The 17,495-nt window shown below is 41.2% G+C and overlaps 1 protein-coding gene across 2 annotated transcripts; it reads right to left on the bottom strand.

Annotated features, from left to right (window-relative positions):
• Positions 1 to 3,550: 3,550 nt before the first annotated feature.
• On the bottom strand, positions 3,551 to 17,027 carry LOC115774395 (serine/threonine-protein kinase pdik1l). 2 transcript variants are annotated; one of them, XM_030721660.1, is made up of 4 exons: positions 16,864 to 17,027; positions 15,742 to 16,501; positions 13,360 to 13,585; positions 3,551 to 5,656 (listed from the first exon to the last, which is right to left on the bottom strand). In XM_030721660.1, exons 2-4 carry the CDS (start codon positions 16,480 to 16,482, stop codon positions 5,412 to 5,414), a joined length of 1,212 nt encoding a protein of 403 aa, XP_030577520.1. In that variant the 5' UTR covers positions 16,483 to 16,501; positions 16,864 to 17,027; the 3' UTR covers positions 3,551 to 5,411. The 2 variants fall into 2 exon arrangements, with proteins under 2 accessions (XP_030577520.1, XP_030577519.1); XM_030721659.1 differs by having other exon boundaries at positions 15,742 to 16,504.
• Positions 17,028 to 17,495: the final 468 nt, after the last annotated feature.

Genomic DNA, 17,495 nt, shown 5'->3' on the forward strand with positions numbered 1-17,495 from the left:
CTGTGCTGTGTGTGTTGGTGTTGCAGTCCTGACGCAGTGAGGTATACGCCACATTTGGGCTTTCTCTCCACGCTTGTTCACTCCTTCTATCAGCTGTGAAATCTGAAAGGACTCCTCCTCCTCCACCCTGCGCTCCCACACTCGCCGAGTGTGTGCTTGAGCTGATTTGTGCTGTAGAAGGAGGCAGAGTTGGGTCTAATCTTCTCTGCGACACGAGCAGAGGTGTAGCGAGCTCGCTTAAACTACTCGGCTGAAGGTTACAGAACTCGTCCACTAACATTAGCACAGCGAGAGATGAGAGAGGCATCTAGGTGCGATGAGGTTAAAAAGTGTTCTACCCCCAGATGTTGCTTGCAGCAGCTGCTTATTATGTTAAGTTACGCACTGAAAATAAATGTAAAAACGACCCCTCCTTATGTGTTTAAAACCTGACACAGCAAAAAAAAGTATAGAAGCAGGCCAGTAATCCAATTTTCAAGCCTATGATTAAAATTTGGTTTGAAGTGAGAAAATATTTCAAGGAACAAAATGCTTTGTCTCAATTGAGCTCCCTGTGGGGTTTAACCATTTTTCAACCTAGAAAAATGAGGTGCTATATTTAAACTTTGAGCTTCCAAAGGGCTTGAAAAGATTCGAGCTCTGTATCATCAAATCTCTGATGTTATCATGTCCTCTGAGAAACTGAGGCATACATTTAACTTGGATTTAAAAAAAAAATAATAATTTTTTTCCTCATTTTTTAAGCAGAGTTTTGAAAAAGCACATTAAAACAATCCCCTCATTAAACCCCATGAACCCCATCTGACCTTTCTGTGAGGAGTTTGCATGTTCTCCCCGTGTCTGCGTGGGTTTTCTCCCACAGTCCAAAGACATGCAAGTTAGTGGGGTCAGGTTAACTGGTGATTCTAAATTGCCCGTAGGTGTGAATGTGAGACAACACACAGGGCTGGTGACCTGCCCGGGGTGTACCCTGCTCCCCTGCGACCCACGAATTGGCTAAGCAGAAGAAATAGAAGCGTGGATGGAAACCCCAGAAACACTTGTTAGGGATATCCATGCTGGAGCCTATCCCATGCAACCTGTACCTTATACACTGTTGCAGAGAGACAGACAACCATTCACACTCACATCTATGTGGGTACTCAGAGAAAACCCATGCAGACACGGGGAGAACATGCAAACTCCACAAAGAAAGGCAGGCCCTGGTGGATCTGAACCCAGGCCTTCTTGCTGTAAGGCAACAGTGCTAACCACTGTACCACTGTGCTTGTAGGGATAACTTTTTAAAAAAGGACTATTTAAGAAAGGACATCAAATCCATCTTTGATTCATTTCCCTTTCTCCTTCACCCCTCCCACCAGCTGCTGTCACTCCCTGAGTGTGGCTCTGCTAAAGGTTTCTTCCTGTTAAAATGGAGTTCTTCCTCCCCACAGTCACTAAACACTTGTTCATAGGGTCTTGTTTAATTGTTGGGGTTTTCTCTATAATATTGTGGGGTCTTTACCAGGTCTTTGCAACTTAAAGCACCTTGAATGGATGGTTTGTATCCAGAACACAACTATAAGAAAAAAAAAATACAAATATTAATAAAGAAAATTGACAAAAGACTACAAACAAATAATATCCAATCATTAGAAAAGTGAATATATGCTCTGAAATACAAACAAAAAACATCTGAAAATGTTGTGATCCCTTTTGAATATTTATGCTGAAACGTAACCAGTGGTCCATCTTTGCTGATGTGTGGGGATATTTGAACACACTGAAATAAGCGATCCCCAGTGAAGAATCACAATGACCTGATTTTTTTCTTATTCCCTTGAGGCCAACATTTACAGCTCTGAGTTAAATGTCTCAGTATAACCCCTCAGTCACCAGAGGTCCACCATCAACTCAACCACATGTTCACATGCTGATTTTAGCATTTAGCTCAAAGCCTCGTGTTTCCCAAGTTTTTATTCAGACCTTAATTTGTGGAGAAAATGCCCCCCCCCCCCTTTTTTTTTTTAAAAACAAAACAAACAAAAACAAAACATTTTTCATAGGATTTTTAATTTAAATAAAAAGTTTTACAAGCTTTGTACTTTAAACACTCACAGCACACGGGAAGAGTGCTCACTGTAATCTTTCTTCCAGCCCACACTGGCTGTAAATTGATCCCTTCCTAATGCATTTCCAATTTTGAGTAATGGGGGATAAGAGCCTTTGGCAAGTACAAGTTAGCCAAATCAAGTTGGCGTCTTCCAAAGATAGTCTCTTTAGCACTAAATTCCCTCCTAATGTTACCGTCATTCAGTAAAGAAATATGAGGGAACAGTCAACTAAGAGATAATATCTATGAAAAAAAGATGGCCGAAACCTCATCAGTTAACAAGACGCAGTGTGCAAAAAATATGGGCTGCAGATTATGTTTCCTGTCTGTACGGTCTAACTATTTCTATTTACTGTCAGGTTCAGATGTATGTGAACACTGACAGTTTTAGTAATTGGACTGGATTTAAAATGAAGCATCTGGTAGCTGCTCATAGAACTCTATGTGGTCCAAAGGGGTGCAAAACAGAGCAAAAAAGGAACGCTCAACTCAACAATAGCAAAATAGCTTGGATGACCACAAACGTCTGTTGTGGATAGTCGCTGAACTTCTCTTGTTACCATCAGAAGATGGGTACACTGTGGTAATAATGGACATGGTCAGCAACAATAATCAGATGATACCAAGAAAATATCCCCCACACATCAAACCATCACCACCAGCTGCCGCTGATACAAGGCAGGATGGAGCCATGCTCTCATGCCGTTTACGCTAAATTCTGACTCTACCCTCCGAATATTGCAGCAGAAAGTCAGACTCATTGGACCAGGCAACATTTTTGGTCATCTGTCGTCTAATTTTGGTGCGTCCGTGTAAAGCCTGTTTCCTGTTCTTAGCTGACAGAAGGGGTAGCTGGTGTGGTCTTCTGCTGCTGTGGCCCCATCTGCTTCAAGGCTCAGTGTGTTGTGCATTCAGAGATGCTCTTCTGGATTCCTCGGTTGTAAGTAGTTATAACTGATGCTCAGTTTAAACTTCAGCAGGTCTACATGCCAAATTGCATCGAGTTGCTGCCATCTGATTGGATATTTGAGTTGGGAACCAGTTGAACAGACGTACCTATTAATAAAGTAGCCAGTGAGTGTATGTGAGCCAGGTTCACTGTTTGTAAATGAGGGCCCACTGCAGAAGACATTTAATGTAATGCTCCACCTGTACTTTTCCTGCAATGATGAGCCAGTATGATGCTGTGAGAAAGGTCGGTCCTCTAAAATCTCTTTGACAAGTGTTTGAATCAAAGGTCGTGTTTGTGAGCTATTGGCCGGCCAGCAGAGCGCAAGGAGTCACTCATATCATTAAAAGTTACAGCTCTGTCGGAGGCAGCCTCACTGAGCTGAGGGCAGAGGGGTTAGAAGATCTCACTAGCTTAAATCTCCACTTGTCCCTCTGATATCCGAGTCTCTGAGGCTGCCGAGCGGAACAGCCTCATCGAGCTAAAATTACTTTATATTTTAAAGCTCTTTCTGCAGGTCATCGTTCTGACTTTAGCTAGACTGCAAAACATGAATTTTACATGAATAAAATCCCCGTTACCATTGATTAAAGAGGTTATAAATTAATCTTTATTTAAATTACATTAGATTTAACATGATGCCAAGACTCCATGTTATAATAGGTCTCCATTCTTTCACACGTGTGACTGAGACTGATGACCAGTAATAAACAGCGTGGACACTGCGTGGATATGATCAGCAAAATCCCACTGGCTGGCTTTAATTTCCTGTTCGGTAGGAGACATTAGTGATCGTTAGTCACAGTGAGACTCATGCTGCTAGGTCTTTCAGTTTTCAGTACACAACGCTCACACACCAGCAGAGTTTGACTCAAGTTTTAAAATCCTTTAAACTTTAAAATATGCACATGTCCGAATGCGTTACTGAAAGCACCAAAATGTAGAAACATACATTTTCAAATATTATTTAAAAATCACTTAAGCGGAAAAAAAAAAAAAAGTGCTTCTTCAAGAAACTAAATTGACATACATACAAAGCAGGTTATATTATGAAACAAGCCAGAATAATAATAATAATACAATTATGTTCTGAAGGTTTTTGAGGAGAATTAACAGTGTTTAAAGATCTGACTTTAACTGTATATTAAAAACATGTCCACATTACACACACACACACACATTCTGAAAATATACCATAAACTAAAACATTAGAATTTAGACATCAATAGCATCCCAGTTATTATTCATTTCAGCGCTTACAATGGAGAAGTCTTTTTTTAAGACATCTCAATGCCCAGTAAATAGTCAGAGCCATGCTACATGAAATTATTTCAGCTAATAAGCACCAACATGCTGGCTCTGTTTTCCAGCTAGTTTTATGTCCATATATCCCATTAGAATTCATACCTGATATAAATTAAGACGTGGAGCCTGTTCATGTCAGTTCAGTCAGATGTGCAGTCACTAGAATTGATTTTCTGTGCCAGTGCTTACAGGAAACAGTTCGTCCCACTAGATCTCTATATGGACCTGACAGTGTGTTCATCTGGCACTGCACACGGGAGCCAGTGTTCCCACTGGAGGATCTTCTAGTTCAATGGTTCACAAAGTGTGGGCCGGAGGTACTGCAGGGAGGCTGCAGCAATGGAAATTCAGTTTGAAATTACTCAAGTATGCATAATTATTCACATATTTATATGAGCTGCACTCAGACAATCAAGAGCTGCAATTTGATTGGCTGTTGCTACGTTACAGCTATATACGATGAGTTAAACTGTACTATTTTGGGTCAAAATTGATTTCAGGTCTTATTTGTCTGTCACAAAGAAATTACACTGACTTGATGTACGGCTTAACAACATAGAAACCCTGAGAGCTTTATTAATTAATATTTTTTTTCCCTCCCTATGTTCCTTGCGGGGTTCCGTATGTTCTACGCTCCCACAGTAGTTGCACCTTTTTGTATCGTGGTTCTTTCACTTGATCCAGAAGGGGCATTCTAAGTTCATCACATACTGGACTGAACACTCAGCATAACCTCTTTAGCTGTTGCTCTAAACTGGCTGTGCTTTCCACAGCTGTGACTTCCAAAGCTTCTCCAAAATTACTCTTGACTTTGGGAACCACTGTTCTACTTCATTCCTGTTTTCCCTTTATGTGGCTTTCCACACAGTTTATAAACTGAGCTTGTGGTTCAATGACAAAAAAACAGCACCTGCAATCCCGCATAATCATACACATTTCTTATCTCTGCTTCCCTGAGGCATCAAAGTGCCTGTTATTTAAGCAAACAGGACAAACTGCAGTCAGAGGGTCCTTGTAGTGCCTATAGTTGTTACAGCCATTACAGTCTCTTAAGCATACTTTGTGTCAGTGGGAGTCCTCTCTCAGAGCGGCACGCACTCTCGTCTCCAGCTGATCAGCCAGCGGCCGGGCGTCCGGGTTTGACGCCAGCATGTCTAAAAGCAGGGCGCGCATGGCAGGACCTGGAGGGGGCGGCAGTGGGGGTGCTCTCTTAAACTTCATAGGGATGCACAGCTGGAGGTCGGCATTTTCCCACAGAGCTTCCCCCAGCGGCATCAACCAGCCTGAGCGTCCCTTGCACACGTAGGCACCTGAAGGGGAAGACAGAGGTTAGAGAGCCTCGGATCTCAGTGACTGCGAGACGCTGGCGTGGAATATTACCAGGAATTGCTAATAGAGTGTGGATGATGTTCCGAACACAGTGAGTCATTCCTGTACTAATCAGAAACATAATTACAATCAAATGACAATTAATGAAAAATGTGGAACACAAAAAAAAAAATAAATTGACACATGGATTAATAGATTACTCAAATAAAACAGGACAGCTTTCTTTGCGGCGACTATTTCTGGATGCTTTGCCATTGTGTTTATATCTGACATGAAAATAAACTGAGGCCATTTCTACATGTGTCTTACATTCCTTAACCCCTGAGAGAGAGTTAGTATGTGCTGAGAATGAGCTTGTGCATTTGCATATTTCTTATTTATGAGCCCTTTACAAAGAATTAAAAAAAAAAAAAAAAAAAAAAAAAGGATTCCCTAAGATTTTAGGACCATGGCAACATAAATTAATCAGTCTTAAGAGATCGAGAAAAGGCGACTGGACTTCTTTATGCTTTTTGTTTGGAGAGTCCCCGGTATTTAAACCCTAGTGGGGGTTGTCCCCTTTGGAGGTGGTCATTGACCCACTATTGATCATGTGCCTCATCACATGAGCCAAGGTGTGAAAAAAGGCATGGGTCATTGCCACCAGGGATTTTGGGTGAAACCACTGTGAGAATTTGCCCCACCCTATCATGTGACCTACTGAGGTCACCTGAGGAAAGGTGCGAGTGGAGGTCGAGGCGCCTGGGAGGGGATGTCAAGACTGCATTGTAGGTGGCTGACAGCTGGTGTCATAAGCCACCACCTCTGTTCTGTGATGGTGGTTCACAGTGGATGTAGATGGCCTCTTTTACTCCTCCATGAGAACAATTCACTGAGCATCATTTGATTATATTCACACTGAACTTTGAGCAGCTCACCTGGATCCAGCAACACCTGATGAACGGAAGGCTCTGAATGGCCTTTTGAAGCAGCCTTCAAGTGTAACCAGTGTGGGTTAAGAGTGCTACATGTTGACATTTTTCAGAAGAGGGGCACTTGTCTGACTATTATCTGTAAACAAGGCCTGAACTGCAGGCACCAGGTTCCATTCCAGGAAGCAGGTTTAGCTTCACAACTCTGAGTTAGTTACCAGGATAACAGACTGAACCTAGCCTGCTACTTGGCAGGTTTCCTTCAACAAACTGAGTTTCTCTCTGACTCCTCCCCTCCTGCTGCAGATGTGAATTTGAGGCTGAAATGATTCTTAAGACTTAAAAATTGAACAAAATGGTTTTAAATGCAGCTGCAGACAGTCTGTTCTGAACATTTCATGTTAAAAATTGGTTCACAGATTGAGATTCAGTCGTTAAATGCTTTTCAAAGTTATGGTGTCTGAAAAGAAAAAGCATGAATCCAGATTTTTATCTTCAGTTTCTGTCACTTACATTTTGTCCCTGTTGAGTTACAGCTTAAAAAGAACAAAACAAAACAAAAAGATCTAACGTAAAATTAGGATTCCAGCTTCATCTAAGGAAAATTCAAGTTGGGTAAATGATGAGAGCAGACATTATAAAAAAAAAAAAATTATTTTATATTAAACTTTCATACAGTCTGTGATGATGACAGTAGACTAAGCTGATTAAACTGACCCTTTTCTTTCTCCTGTTTTTTAGTTAAATGTCACAGTCAGCACTGACGTGTTCATATTCCTCGGTCCACTGGATTAAAGTGGAAGCTCTGCTCTTTATTTATCCAATGCCACGGTGAATCCTGGCATCCAATCTCCAATGATGGAGGCTTTGTTGCCTTACTCACACACCTGCTTAACTCAAGGTGAACATACTGAGAGTTGATTGAACTCACTCCAATCAGCTGTTCAGGAACAGGAAACTCAGAGCTGCTGATTGCAGAGATGAGCGAGTTTGTTGGACATGCTTCCTGGAACAGGGCCCAGGAGAAGAATGAAGCCAGTGCTGAAAACTGCAGTTCCTCTGATGGCCACTGAAGGCCAGCTCCAAAAGGGAATCAATTCCCAAAGACTCCCGTGTTAAAATATTCAAAAAAAAAAAAAAAAAAAGCACCACTATATTTATACACGAGAGCCACAACTTTCTGAGGGTGACGGCTTTTAAATATTGGACTGCTTGTGGCAACGACTGACCGAGAAGTTTGTGCTCCAGCTTTAACGAGTTAAATTCTGCTTGTTGTGCGTCGCTTTGTAGCCAGTAGTTGGTCACTAATCTCCAGTTGCCTAGGTAACCCTGTACTGTAATTACCACCCTATCATATGTCAGCATATCCTTTGCTGTCATTGATAGTCATTTCAATCTCTTGCCTCAAAGCTGAGAAAAGTTTCACCCGTGAACCGAGCACTTTACATCACCAGTGATTATTTTGCCCGTCGTAGCTCGAAGTCGCTGCATGTCATTCATGTTCTATGGTCTGTAACTTATAACTTGATGAGGCAAGGCACACCTAATACAGGTGAAAGGAATTACATCATAATCTCTTTAAATAACCTCCACCGACACCTACACACACACTTATTTTGCATAACTGGCAAAAAAACAAAACAAAACAAAAAAAAAAAAACTAATTTTGCAGGTTAAAGAGGATTTATTCTGCTCATTCGGAGCACCGCATTTTTAATTCTTGCACTCTAATGGGAGTAATTGTGCATGATTTACAGTTTAAAATAATCATTCCTCTTAAACTGCGCAGCACCTCAGTTCAACCTCTTTCTGAAACAAGCCATATGCTTACTCTGTAGTCTGAACCTTTCTGACTAACGTCGCCCTAAACCAGAACAGCCTGCGTCTGATCTTCAGGATCAAAATAAAAAAAACACATTTGAGCTGCTTTTCTTCCTTTCACACCAGAAAAAACACACACTTTGGCTTTTCGATAAGAGTAATAAAGAAACCACAAGATAAACTAAAATCGGAAAACGTGAATGAGTCATTCATCATCTGACATTTACTAAACTACATTATTAAAGAGAACAATGAGATTAATGAAGGGAAACGAATCCAGGTTGCATCACTAAAATGTATGCACTCCAAAAATTAAAGTAGATTATCCATTAAAGCTTTTAAAAAGACATCAGTTGTTACTTAATCTCAATGTTTTCTAGACAGTGTGATTAAAATCACAGAGGACTCTTTAAGTGACACATTTTTCATCCAAGTACCTGCTGATTCAACAAACAAACCCTGAGATCAGCACTGAAGTCTTTCGGCAGAGTAACACTGGCCTGATGAGGCCAGCAATGATATCCTAACCTGACTGAGCAAAAAGCCTAAAGGAGCTTCCGGGCCCCGAGGACAAGCACCAGAGGCCGAGTCTCTTTTCTTTGATTATATCCTCTCTGCTCCCCTGCCTCGTCAAATAAGCGTGTAGGCGTGCACATCTTGAGAAAGTGAAGTAAAATAATGGACCATTATTTCAATCTTTGAAAATCCTTGAGTTGAACCCCCACACACACACACACACACACACTGACAAAGAAGATTGTGATGAGGCTGCTAAACTCCACTTTGTCCTTTTTTTTTTTCCTAAGGAAAAAGTAACCACTCAAGCTCCTCTCCAATAGTAAGCATCGCCTTTCAGCCTGATGAAGTATCAATGACACAGGGAGACCTCTGTGTTACAGCCATTTCATTCCTCTCAGAGTAGAGTGCAGAGCAGAACAAGGCTTTGCGTTGTTGTACATCTAGATACTACCCGATCCTACGGCCACATGGGATTCTGACAAGACATCAAGAAAAGAAATTAAAATCTCACTGCTGTTCTATAGCGCTACACTGGAGTGCATGGCTCAGTGCCTTCCTCTGCTCACACTGAACTGGCAAGAACTTTGGAGACAGTTCAATGTCACTGCATCAGCGTTGGCTGCAGTGACAATGCAGGCATACGAGAAAGACAGATTACGTTGTGATACACAAAAAGCATCTCATCTGTTGCTCTGAAAATATAACCAATCTTTTTTACTGCTGTTTAAAGTTAGTGTGTAAAATTTTCACCGCTAGATGTTAGTAGATTGCAGACTACTCCCAATTCAAGTGCATAATGCTAGCTACTAGAGCTGCAACTAGTAATTATTTTAATAAATCGATGATTCTATTGATTTTTTCCATCAGTTAATCAGATAAGAAATACTTTTGTCTTATTAACAGTTCATCTGCATATTATAACTTCCGAAGCTTAACTGCAGATTTTTCACTGTGTGAAACAAACTGCGGTGGATGGAGCAGCTACAAAGTTCTCTTTCCTTCATGTTGCTGATCAGCTGGTTGATGAAGGACCTTCAGCTGTTTCTCAGTAAAGGTTTTAAGGTGGTTACATGAAAAAGCGCTGCTGCTTTGGACGCTAGAAAAACATCTCCTTTTGCTCCACCTGAGCTCACCGTCTTGATAATGGCGCCACCTCTTTGCACGTGCATGCATACAGACTGCACCTAAAACAGCTGTTGTGTTATCAGTGTTTTTGTTGAAAAACTGGGGGCTGCGTGAGCTTAATGTTGTAATGTTTTGTATTTCCTCCTAAATACATTTCTATTGCAGGTCTATTTTTAGCTGTTAATCAGGGATTAAAGCATAAAAAATATTTTGACGGAGCCCCTCGTTACCGAACGGGTGACCGAGGTGTGTGTGTGTGTGTGTGTGTGTGTCCCCGTCGTTACTGAATGGTTGCTAGTGCTAATGGCAGCGCCCGCTAGCAAACTGTGGTGATAATGATCCGTTTCGGTAGCTACAGCTGAAATTCTTAGCACAGCGAACACACACACACACACACACACACACACACACACACACACACACACACACACACACACGCACGCGTCTGTAGAGAGCAGTGGAGGCGTGGAAAAATGTGTCAGCGATGACCCACTTGGTGTTAAAGGGTCATTTTTTCCAAATGAAGAAAATCTGTCGCTACCTAGAACTTTAGTGCTGCTAATGTGAATGAAACCCTCCACTAACACGGAGACCCTGAGCGTTCCAGGGTTTAAATGAAGCATCGAAGCAACAAATTTGTGTCAAGGATTTTTGTATAATTCAATTACTCAAGTTACTTGAGGAATCGTTGCAGCCCTACTAGCTACGGAGGCCACTGTAGGACAAACAAATTTTAGTCAGCCAAGAGAGATCAAAAACATTAAACTGTACCCTGTAGCAGCTGCAGCCGACTAGCGTGGTTCTACTCTTTGTGTTTAAAATTAAAAAAAAAAAAAGCATTTCCGTACACACTACATTTTAAAATATTTGAATAATATGAAATAAAATGAAATCAAAAATGGATATAGTCAATTAAATATTTTGCAGTATTTTACGTTTTTCCCTCTGAAAAACTCTGGCCACTGATAATCTGTTGTGAATAAACCCAGATAGCAAAGTGACCGGATCCACACCCAGAGTTTTCCCTGTTGTGTAGGTTGGCGGTCCACTATTTCCCTCAGCTGTGAGGAGCGTCCACCTTTATTTACTCTGGAGAAGGCTGTAAAACTGTGGAAGGAGTCTGATACAGGCAATTAGCAAGTGAAGCTCACTTCTGGCCAATGACAGCGATACGGAAGTGAGTCGTTGCTGAGGATATCCTGCACTTGAGCCTAACATTAGCTTATAACCAACTGTTTTTTAGCTGTCCCGGTGGAGGGTTGCATGACTGATCTGCTGACAGCTAGTAATGGTGACAATATCACGAATAAATAACTATGTTTACGCACATTTTTGTGTGTTAAAGCCCTGACTTCAATCAAGGAGATGAGGCTAATGGTGGGGAGGATGTCATTTTATTAAGATGCCGGTGGTCTCTTTCCTCTGCGTTTTTGCTTCATTAGAGATGGGGAACCCTTCTCCGATGATATAAAGCATCATATCGATATTTTATCTTTAGGCTGAAGGTGCATGCATGAATTTAAGTGTCCCTGTAACCAGCCACGCGTTCTCTTCTCCGCCTTTAGCGTACTATGTATGTGGCCGGTCTCTACCCATCTACCCAGATATGTAAAACACGACAAGTCGGAAGAGAGATGCCATTCAGAGAGGCCAGTTTTTACTATTAAATGACCTGAAAAAATATTTAATATGGGACCAAATTTGGGTAAAAAAAGCAGACGTGCGCTGACTGACCCACGAGGACTAATATTGTCCAATTTCCAGCATTCTTGGCTCGGACCAGTGACCAGCTGGTCAGCCTCCATATGTTACTATGTCTGTTTCATGAATGTGCACTATAGCACAGCACCGCGGGCAAACATTGACAGTTACACACTTGCATGTTAACAGCATGTGAATGAAGACAGAAAGTGCGGAGCGGCGTGGGTTTGCGTCCCGGCCCGTCGCCAATTTGCCTGCGTGTCTTTCCCTGTATCTTTCCCCCATTTCCTGTCTCTCTCCACTATGATAAAAAGCCGTTAGGCGTCCCCCTGCTTCAAATTCCTGACATATATTTGTAAAAAAAAAATCTAAACTAGGAAAGCAACAGAAGAGAAAAACAAATCAATGAGAGAAAAAAAAGTAAACAGTTTGGTGTGAATCGACTTTTTGTGTGGGCTACAGCAGATTTTAGATTGGACCACAGAAATAGCTAGGTCATTTGGGGGCAGACACATTGTAGGGCAGAGCACACAAAGGCACACAAAGAATGATTTTACTGAAAAAATATGGGAGAAATCTGCAACTGCAAAGACAGTGGCAGAAGTATGAATTCCAGGAGAAACAAACCTTTTAATACCTGGTTTTATATCCTGGTGACCATTACAAGAAAAGCTAATTTAGGTAATGCTTCAAAATACATAACTGCCCAATAAAGGGAATAAATGGCCTGACAAATACAGGCAAACAAACATGACTGTTTTTATGTGTCCCTCCCTTCCATGCACAGAGCCACAGTCCTTCTAGAGGCAAATCACGCCACTTGGGAGCCATCTTGAAATGCCACAGGGCACTTACTGGGGCAGTTATTTTGAAGCATTTCTAAATGAAAGGGACATAAGTGAATATGGAATCAAAGCCCAAAGGGATTTAAAAAAAAAAAAAAAAAAAAACAGCTAAAACATTTGCTAACTTTGCCCCAAAATAAAGTTTTAAAAAGATTTTATTTCTCCTGGAAGTTATTTACTTCTACCACTTTGCTCTTGGGGACTGCTCCCATAGATATCAGTTCAGTGCTGTTTGAATGCCAGAGTGAAGTAGGCAACATCAGCATAGGGGGAAAAAAAAAAAAAACACTAGCAGCAGAGAACAACTCCTACCCAAAATCTGAGAACCAATCATTAAAACTTAGAGGTCCGGAGCAATGGTTGAAACAGGTGACAGGTGAGAATGGACAAACACACAAAGATTTCTCAAATTATTAATTAGATGGAAGGCTGAATTACATAATGTCAGCCTGTATTACAATAGAAGGTACTAGAATCCACATCAGCATTCAAATTGCATAAATCACCATTCATCTTTTTGACATTTAGATTTATGATTGCACTAGCCATGCTTGATAAATCTGTGATGTATAGTAGCTGACATTTTTAATATGTGCCACTTAATTAAGTCAAACTCGATTCAGTGCGATGCATCATCACCTGCCTGACCGCACACTCAACCTTTCCCACCTTCCTTGCGAGTGCTCCAAATGGTGAGAGGAGGCTAATGATGGTATGTTGAGTCTTTTCTGTCCCCTGTTGACACTCACTTAAGACACTTACCCAGCTGTTCCTGTGCCGTCCCTTCTTCCAGAAAGGTGATCCTCTCCAGGACAGCCCAGAACATCACACCCAGAGAGAAGATGTCTGCCTGGGCCGTGTAGGTCAGCCCACCCCACACCTCTGGAGCCATGTAGAAGTCCGAACCACAGGTGGAGGAGAAGTGCTGCCTGGTGAGGCCGCCGTCCACCGAGCCCACACTCATCTTGCTCAGACCAAAATCTGCCACCTTTGAGTGTAAAGAAGAAAGCCACCATGCCTTCTGTTAGCTTAAAGCTTAGGTGTAGTCTCACATATGTATCCCTCACTATTTATTTATTTATTTACATTTATATTTTCAGATGATGGAGGACATCTTGACTTATTGTTTTGCAGAGAAAATTGTGTAAATGGCTGACATGAAAAGTTATAAAAACTTTACTTTTTAAAAACAATTTTCACAACCATTCATTTTCCTCTGCTTATCCTTTTCTGGGTCGCAGGGGGCTGGACCCTATCCCAGCTGTCATGGGGTAAGAGGCAGGGTACACCTGTCACACCTATGGGAAATTTACAATCACCAATTAACCTAACCCCATGTCTTTGGACCGTGGGAGGAAACCAAAGTACCCAGAGAAAACCCACATAGACACAGGGAGAACACAAACTCCGCACAGAAAAGCCCGGGCCAAGGTGGATTCAAACCCAGGACCTTCTTGCTGTGAAGCAACAGTGCTAACCATGCCACCCCTCACAACCAGTCAACTGGTAGAAAATGAATCAACTATTATAATGCATTATTAAGTGTTAAGTTGTTAAATTCTTAATAAATGAAATATTTTCAAAGATAAAGATTTGGTGCTTTTAACTTCACTCATATTAATAAACATATGATAGCAAACTGACTGGGTTTTGTGCATGTGTTACATGTTTTACTATTCTGTCATTGCATGGACCAGCTGACAGAAAAATATCAGAGAGAACATTTGGTAACAGAAACAGCTTTTAGTTGTGTAATGACTCAAAACAGAGAAGCAAGGAGATAATTCAATTTTCTCTTTGTCATTAACAAACTGATATTGTGATTAGGGGTGTTGCAGTATATTGGTATTGTCATCTTACTAAAATGCTCATAGGGTTTATATGTATGCACGTTCCCCAGCTCCTCCTAGACACGTTAATCAATCTGAATAAAACTTTCTATATAAACACTGAAATACTTAAATTATATATATTGTGCGCAGTAGCTGATCTCAAAATGAATGGTGACATTACATGTACATTACAGGAACGCTTGAGCCTGAATCTACTAGGTTTGTATCTAGAGGAACATAATAAAAAAATGAACAAACATTGATGATCATCTGTTTTTTTTTTTTAATGCCAATAAGGTAAAAGCATTGTTTTGAAAAACAAAACACACAAAAAAAAAAAACCATAGCGCAAAAGTCACATTTCAGAGGACAAATTGTCTTAAATTTATAGCACAAAAGGGCAAAAAAAAACAAAACAAAAAAAACAAAACAAACGTGCTTTTCCTTTTTTCCTGGAGAATAGTTTTGGGAAGATGTGGGCCAACCTCGTGTCAAATACTTGTGTTGCAGTTATTGAAAAAGCTTTTTTTTCTCCCCCTCCTAGACATGAGAATAATGTTGCTACTGTGAACGGTGCTTTTTAAAGAAAAAAATGGAAGATATGGCCTTTTGATTTCAATGTAAAATTCTGCATTTAGGCAGTCAGAGCTGGGGCTACTTAAGTATTAATTATTTTTATTAAGTATGACCTGAAACAAGTGACTGAGACCATCAATGTGTGAGGGCAGGACTGTTTTTTACATGTGACGACAACACTTTTAGCTGTTGGACATGTTTCACTACTAGAAGCAGAAGCAGATTAACAAAAATAAAAATAATCTGTAATTTAGAGCGCCAACTTGTGCAAAAAAAAAATACAATTGCAGGCTCTTATAAGTTATCACCAGAGAGTCTGGCTTGTTCAATCAAATATACATTTAGTTGTTTTTGTTTGTTTTTTTTAAATGCACTTCTTAAAATAATGGATTTACACCCAGTCTCAATCTAAATGAATATTTTGACTTTCAGTTTCACTCCCTCACTGCATTGTTGTGCCATAAATATTTTCCCTGTGCTTTTTATATAATCTGTTAATTATTTAGCTATCCAGAGATCAGTAGAGCAATTTTGTTTCAGTTTGCTTCTTCATTTTTTACTTTGTTATGTTGATTGTGTCTCATGTACACTGCTGCTGTGAAAAGCAAACACCCCCTCAGAGAGTAAAACTATTAAGCACTAATGTGCATTCAAATTTGAACAGTGTGACTTTTCAAACAAGCTTGACACAGTTTGATCTGAGATAAACACTGACACATTTCACCAATCTGCCCACCTTGACAACGGGGCCTTTTGGCGTCACGCAGACCAGCACATTGTCGGGCTTCAGGTCCCGGTGGGTGATTCCCAGGCTATGCAGGAAGGCCACGGCGCTGCACAGCTGTCGCACCACGCTGTGGTTACGCTGAGCATCTGGGGGCCTGGAGAGCAGGTACTGATTCAAGTCTCCTCCATCACAGTACTCCATCACGAGCCACAGGGCCAAGCAGCGCAGCGGTGCAGTCTGCTCTTCCTCCCTCGGGGCTGGTCTCTTCCTGCCTCTGTTCTGAGGCCTTTGAGGGGTTGTGTAATCAGGTGCACTTGATTTATCCATGTTCTGGAGATTAGCTCTGGCCTGTGCTGTGTTAGTCCTGTCCTGTAGTCTGGAAGCAGAGTTCGTCCTCCTCTTGGTGTTAGACTGAACACCGGTCCTTCCCTGACTTTGTTTTGCTCCAACTACACTTCCCTTCAGCACACTCTCAACCAGACGCAGCGGCAGTTTCCCTGGTTTTAATGTGTTCAGGCTCCTGGGTCCGGTCTGCAGGAGGCAGCTGTGCAGTGCAATGACATTAACGTGGTTCATGGCTGTGGCTCTCATGGCCCACAGCTCTTGCAGGTAGAGTTCAATACACTCCGGGTTGCTGCAGGGCAGCCGCTTAATAGCCACCCTCTGTCCACTTTTGGCCATACGGCCCTCAAACACTACACCATAACTGCCTCGTCCCACCTCCCTCTCTAAGGTGTAGAGCTCCTCCATCTCTCACAGGTGGTGGGGTCTCCTGACAGAAACAGAATAATGTTACAAACATGACATCACATAGGTTAGCTCGCTATATTAAGTAAACGTTACATTTAACCAGATCGTCCCTCGACGTTAAGTTTAGGACCGGAGATCCAACATGAAAATGGTGCCTTAAAGTCAGCTGGGAAACTTTAGCTGACTTTTAGTTTCATAACTATTCAACAATCAACGCATAAGTCTTTGAAGGTTATTTTCAAGTTGAGTTTATCTAAAAACACCCATAAAACGTATGATACAAACAATTACGGTTCGAAATGATGGTAGTTAGTTACCGACGGTGCATTTAACATGGCGCTGTCTGTAGCGAAACATGAAGCCTTTAGATTTCCAACTTACCCACAACACTTCCGCTTCTATCAGCGAGCAGGTTCGACTGGAGTACACGATCTATTCGACTGGTGGCAATTTGCCTGAAACCATGTTCAACACATATGACTTTTTCTGTTGTTTATAAAATACAGTCACGAAGATTAAAATACCACAAACGCCCATGTCTTTATTCAGAGTATCCCGCTTTGCCTTACTTGTATTGTGATTGGCTAAAATAATTCGCTACGCGCCGTGATTGGTTGAGAGTCAAGTCCGAGCCGCGATATATGATTCGAATTGGTCAAGCCACGCCCAGTAGAAGAGGGAGGAGGGGGTTAAAGCAGGGGAGGAACAGGGGATTACGTCACAAGCTGTCACTATTATTTTCAGGAGTGGAGTTTTTTTTTCCTCAAACTTTATTAACAATTAACAATGCCAGGGTTACATAGAGGGAAAAAATAACATTAGAGGAATATAAAAACCATAACAATATACAAAGTAAATTATTACAAAATTACCAATTAACATGAAATTTGTCCAAAATATGATTTGTATTAATTGCTTTCTTATTCTCCAGTTCTATAATTGTAGTGCTGTATTGCAGAAGTTCTTGACAAAAGTGGTTAATATTTGGTCTGGAGTCTGTCCATCTGGTTTTA

The sequence above is a fragment of the Archocentrus centrarchus genome, chromosome 24 (assembly GCF_007364275.1).
Source record: "Archocentrus centrarchus isolate MPI-CPG fArcCen1 chromosome 24, fArcCen1, whole genome shotgun sequence".
Lineage (NCBI taxonomy): Eukaryota > Metazoa > Chordata > Actinopteri > Cichliformes > Cichlidae > Archocentrus > Archocentrus centrarchus.

Coding starts and splice junctions, on each gene's coding strand:
- LOC115774395 (XM_030721660.1), bottom strand. CDS start 16,482: ATGGAGGAGCTCTACACCTTAGAGAGGGAGGTGGGACGAGGCAGTTAT. Junction 13,586..15,741: donor CAAAAGGCCCCGTTGTCAAG/GTGGGCAGATTG, acceptor TTACACTCAAAG/GTGGCAGATTTTGGTCTGAG. Junction 5,657..13,359: donor GACGGCACAGGAACAGCTGG/GTAAGTGTCTTA, acceptor CTTCCCCTTCAG/GTGCCTACGTGTGCAAGGGA.